Source organism: Papio anubis, chromosome 9 (assembly GCF_008728515.1).
Source record: "Papio anubis isolate 15944 chromosome 9, Panubis1.0, whole genome shotgun sequence".
NCBI lineage: Eukaryota > Metazoa > Chordata > Mammalia > Primates > Cercopithecidae > Papio > Papio anubis.
In genome coordinates this window covers 64,144,751-64,150,750 of record NC_044984.1, presented here as the reverse complement: position 1 = coordinate 64,150,750, position 6,000 = coordinate 64,144,751, and the positions used below count along the sequence as shown (strand labels likewise).

General features: G+C 39.4%; 1 protein-coding gene across 1 annotated transcript in view; it reads right to left on the bottom strand.

Moving 5' to 3' along the window:
• The window catches only part of MYRFL (myelin regulatory factor like), a 115,974-nt gene that overhangs the window by 106,920 nt on the left and 3,054 nt on the right, over window positions 1–6,000 (bottom strand). The window contains exon 2 of the mRNA XM_021923357.2: window positions 4,177–4,259. Within this exon, the coding sequence (XP_021779049.1) occupies window positions 4,177–4,259 (83 nt within the window). The remainder of the gene's footprint in view (window positions 1–4,176; window positions 4,260–6,000) is intronic.

Genomic DNA, 6,000 nt, shown 5'->3' with positions numbered 1-6,000 from the left:
AGGAAGGAAGGAAGGAAGGAAGGAAGGAAGGAAGGAAGGAAGGAAGGAAGGAAGAGAAAGAGAGAGAAAGCAAGCCAGCCAGCCCTGATTATCTTAACAGGAGACATGAGTTCTACAACTATCTCTATAGATGTTCCCTGTGACCTGTTTAGAAGACAATGTGCACAGTGGATAGGGACACAAGCCTTCAGAGCAGACAGACTTCTGTCCAAATCTAAGCACTTCACATACATAATAGCTGTGTTACCTTGGACAAGGTACAGAACTTCTCTGAATCTGTTTCCTCATCTCTAAAATACTGACAACATTATCATTCATTGTGTTGTGCAAATTAAGAATTAATATAGCTAAAGTCTTAGTACAATGTCTAACATAAAGTAAAGCATTCATTCAATGGCAGTGGTTTTCCTTCATTAAATGATAGTGGTTTTCTTATTTATCACAGGCTGCTCTCTTCAACCCACCAACTAGACATCCTTCTCCACTGCATGGAAACCTCTTTTCAAGGTCACACACAACCCTCTTTTTCCCAGATTCTATAGGCAATTGTCTTGTATTTCAGAAACATTTGAAATGTTTGACCATATTCTTCTTGAAACACTTTATTTCCTAGTTTAACAACCACACTCTCCTGGTTTCCCTCCTACCTCACTAAACATTCCTTTGCTACTCTCACTTGAATCCCAAAATGTGATCTGGGACCCTTTTCTCTATCTGTACTCTTCTTGGTGATCTCACTTAGTCTCAGGGGCTTTAAATACTACTTACAAGCTGATGACTCTCTAATTGACATCAGCAGCTCTAATCTTTCCTTGGATTTCAAATTCAATAATCCAACTGCCTCATCGCTTCCACTTGGTTGTCTAAAAAAGATCTCAAATGTAAAATGTCTCAAATGAATTCTTAATTACACACACACACACACACACACACACACAGACACACATGCCTGTTCTTCAGTCTTCCACATCTAAGTACATTGTACTACCATCCACGAATTGTTGACACCAACACCTAGGCATCATCCTAAACAGATTCCTCTGTCTTCCTCACCGCCACATCCCATCCATCTGCCCCTGCCTGTTCTCCTGCTTAAAACTCTCCACATTGAGAATAAAAACCAAACTCTCATGTCATTTTCTACCACCCTCCCCATTGTCACTCATACTTCAAGTGCTTCCACCTCACTGGTCCTTTCCTACCCCTCTCCCAACCACCTCAAGCTCAGTGACTGCACAGTTGCTCTTTTTACCTAAAATGTTCTTCTCCCAAACAGATGCATGACTTGCTTCTGGTCGTTCTTCAGGTCTCAGCTTGAATGTCACCCCTCAGAAACCATTCCTGATTGTCTTAGCTCAAGTAACTCTGTCTTCATCAGACTCTCTGCACCACCATCTGGTTTTATTTTCTTCATAATTAATGATGTTTTGAAATCATTGTTTTATTTGTCTCCTATTGTCTTCTCCTTTGGCTAGAGAAGAAGCCACTATAAGGCAAGGACTCTGCTTATTCATCACAGAGTCCCTGGTTCTTAGGAGAGCAGCAGGCTCATGAGAGACAGTCAAGTATTTTTTGATTGTGTGAAAGTTGATCATACAAATTAGGTCATTCTTGTCACAGCCAACTAAAACAGAGTCATGAGGCCAGGGGGAAAAAGCACTCAGGGCATATAACACTGCTCAAAAAATGTAATTCTCTACAAGCCTGGATGCTGAAACTGCTTGCTATATAACCTTAGACCAGTTTTATATATAATCGTTGCTGAAACAACCTGCTACAACTCTTAAAACTAGTTTTATCCACTGCTGTCACTTACCAACCAAAACTTGCCAGCTCCCTAAACTTTCATAGTGCAAATCAATTCTCTCAAAGAACAATACATAACATTTCTCCTTTCTATAAAACCTCCAGTCTCCTCTTTGTTCTTCAGGCATACCAAAGACCACCTAGTCTGCCTGTATGCTCCAAATTGCAATTAATTCTTCCCAAATAAAACATTAAATTTAGAGATTCATCTCTACATTTTTATTTTGACTTTGACAATGACTGAATAAACAAGGTAAGGAATAAATGACCTTGCAGCCACTTACTATCTGGATAACCCTCAAGCAAGTTACCTAACCTCTGTCAGCCTCATGTTTCTCATACAAGGATAGAAATCCCCTAGGGCTGCCTTGACGCTAAATGGAGAAAATAATAATTAAGAAACAATGAGAATAATAGTAACTAAAAATTATTGTCTCTCTGTGCCAGAGTGCTTCACAACCACGTTTTGAGATGATAGGGCTATCCCCATTTTACAAGCAAGGAAATTAAAGCCTGCAGAGCCTTATGAACCTATCCCTAGTCCCAGAGGTAGTCAATGGTAGAGCTAGGATTCACAGCCAGGACGACTAACTCAGAACCTATATTCCTAAGGATGATTCTACACTCAGCACATAGTAAGTGCCTGAAAACAGTTATTATGATTATTAATTAGGTTGTAGATCAGGGGTTGGTCGACTTTTTCTGTAAAGAGTCAGATAGTGTTTGATCTCTGTAGCAATCATTCACCTTGTCCATCACAGCATCAAAGCAGGCCACAGGCAATATGTAAAAGAGCATGTTCCAGTAAAACTTTATTTGCAAAAACAGGCGGCAGGCCAGATTTGGCCTGTGGTCCCTAATTTACTGACCTCTGTTGATGATGAATAACTAACATTAAGAGATGCTTACTGCATGTTTACTAAAAAGCACAAATTATATAATCCCATTTTTGTTTTAAAAAGCACACAAGATAGACACCAAACTGAACATAGTTAGCACTAAATAGTAAAATTACTACTAATAATTATCTTCTTCTTTTAGGTTACCTATATTATCCACAATTGTCCATGTATTGAATGTTTAGCTTCCAAGACATTGTGGAGTCTTCCAGAAACCAGGTTCTAACTTCAAAGTTGAAAGATGACAATATCAGTAACACCAAAGAAGGTGAGGGATCCTCCACTCAGATGGGTTTGTTTGGGTGATTTTGTTCCAGGACTCCCCAAAGATGGTGATAAATCTGACAGGTCTCAAAGGTAGCATGGGCAGGTGACAAAAGGTCAGCTCTAATCTCCTTACAGCACACTTCAAATTCTAATTAAATCACCTTCATTTTGGAGATCCCCACATGAAAGAAGAAAGGTATTTCTTAGAAATGTTCAGATAATTTCATAGAAATGTTCAGATAATCCTAAATTCCTTGCATGACCTGGCTGGTTCTTCCTGTGCTTGGCATATTCTTTTTTTTTTTGAGACGGAGTCTTGCTCTGTCACCCAGGCTGGAGTGCAGTGGCGCTATTTCAGCTCACTGCAAGCTCCGCCCTCCCGGTTCACGCCATTCTCCTGCCTCAGCCTCTCGAGTAGCTGGGACTACAGGCGCCCGCCACCGCGCCCGGCTAATTTTTTGTATTTTTAGTAGAGACGGGGTTTCACCGTGGTCTCGATCTCCTGACCTTGTGATCCGCCCGCCTCGGCCTCCCAAAGTGCTGGGATTACAGACGTGAGCCACCGCGCCCGGCCGTCCTTGGCATATTCTTGTTCCCAGTCTCCTGGGAAGCCCATGCTGTTTCCACACAGAATCAGAGGCTGCCTGCACAGGTAAAGAATGAACTCCCGCATCTCTGAAATTATCCCACATATATAGATATCCATATATATCTGTATAGATATATCTCTATATATTTTATCTATATATATCTATATAGAGATATTATCTATATATATCTATACAGAGATATTATCTATATATATCTATATAGAGATATTATCTATATATATCTATATAGAGATATTATCTATATAGGTATCTATATATAACTATGTGGGATAATTTCAGAGATGCTGGGTACAACATAATACCTAAAATTCCACCGTTAGAGATTAACCAGACCTGCCCCTGGAGGAGGTAATCTTTCTGCTGCTTTTGATCAAGACAGCTTCAATGTTCTATGAAAGCACTTTGACTACAAGACTCTACAGAGGTGTAAGGTGGTGTTAGATCATTTGCCATTTGCCTCTCTGTGCAAGCTTAGGTTTTATTAGGACAGAAGGAATAGGACATAGGAAACTGGTTGTCTAAGAGAGTGGGAAAGTGGTGGCCCCAAAGACAGAGAATTGAGAGACTGGCCTAAGGCCAGAGATACTCTTTACCCATAAGACAGACTTGCCCAGTGCCAGCACTGGGCAGCTTCTGTCCTCTACACTGCATTCGGCTTTCTGAGCTTCTGATTCTTCTGTCAGAAATTCAGAAACCAGCCAATCAAAGTTGTTTTCACATTTTGGAGAAATAATATACAGAAACCACATAAGACATTGATCATTTTATCTCTGCTAATAATGGAATCTGAGGCATTCTATCAACTGGCAACACTTTGTCTCGACTCCCTCTGTTTGTTCTATTCACTGGACCATTCTGCTACTGGGCAAGTTTTCCCTCTTCATACAGTTGAACTTCCTAGGTGCCCCAGCTCTAGTCAGAATTCAATATCTGCTTGTTGAATGGACTAGTCTTTTGCACTGTTCTTTCATTCATTCACTCCATAAATATCAGTGCCTACGAAATGCCAATATCATATAGGCACTTTTTCCAAGCAACGGCTCTCCTCTACACGGCAATTCTGCTTAACCTCCCTGAAGCCCTTCTAGATTAATCCCATCTGGGTTGAGCACTTCAGTCACTGCTTGTCTGCTCCAAAGCCTTCAGCATTTCCCCCATTTTCCTGAACATGGGGCACTTCCATGGTATTCCTATACAGCCTATGGACAGCAGATGTTTCTGCCTTCCCTGCATCCCCACTGCCCTCTTTTGATAATAGCTACCTGGAGAATTTAAATCTTAAGCAGAGAGATGGGTAGAAAATATTCAAAGCTTTTTTGATGGCAGCTTCCTGAACAGCCTATTCTTCCTCGTAGATCTCAAGAACTGCCTGGTGGTTACTGTCCTTCCACAGGTTCTAGCAGCTACTCCCACAAACCTCAACAAGTGAGCTGGAGTTTCTGCCAGTTTCCTTCTTGAGCTTTTACTTGTGATCTACTCTTAGTATGTGGTTTTTCCCACAGCATACTTTTTCCCACTCTGCTCAATCTGGGCCAGAATCTCCTCTTTGCTTTCAATGCTAAGCCAACAAAGCATCTGAGCACCTACTTCAGGATGAAGAGGATAAACAGATTCTCAAAAATGTGTTCTTTAGAGATTAAATATAATCAACAATACTGTTTTCAAATCATTTTTAATAAACTATTTTTAAGAGCTTGGAAACAAATGAGTCCTCTGATATCAAGATAGTACAAATTAAGAGTCTGAGATTAGACCTATCAAAGATAAGTGAAGTAAAGTGAGGAATGGGATTTACTGTACTTTATTTTTTAATTCCTTTTTATCCAGAAGATTGTTGTAAGAATAAAATGATATGATGTAAAGTAAATAGCACAGTGCTTGGCACGTGGTAAATGCTCAACAGATGTTATTAATCTGGTTCAAACTTGAAGTGAAATTGACAATGTTTTCAAGTTAACTTAAAACTTTGCAAACGTTAAAGTTTCAAGTTAACTTAAAACTTTGCAAACGTTAAAGCATATAGATTTCTAAAGATATAACCACGACTCTCATAGAAATATAATATGAATGCATGTTAGAGATTGTATTTAACTACTTAATTAATGAAAGGACCAGGAAGATGTTACAACTGTTTCAAAGGAGAATTCAAACATCAGATACACACATATACTATATAGAATGAATTTATAAATAAATGCAAAAATGGCTTTTACTGAAACTATCGATCTCCCTAAGAACATATTTCATTTGCATATCTATACATAAAAATCATTTGCATCGATATCAGTTACCTGCAATTTACAGAGTTTTAAAATAGCTCTACTACACCAAAAGGCACAAACACCATAGAATCCCATAGCCCAGAATGATGTGATTTAGGCATAATTTTCTATGGAAGACACCCAGTAATCCTTTTA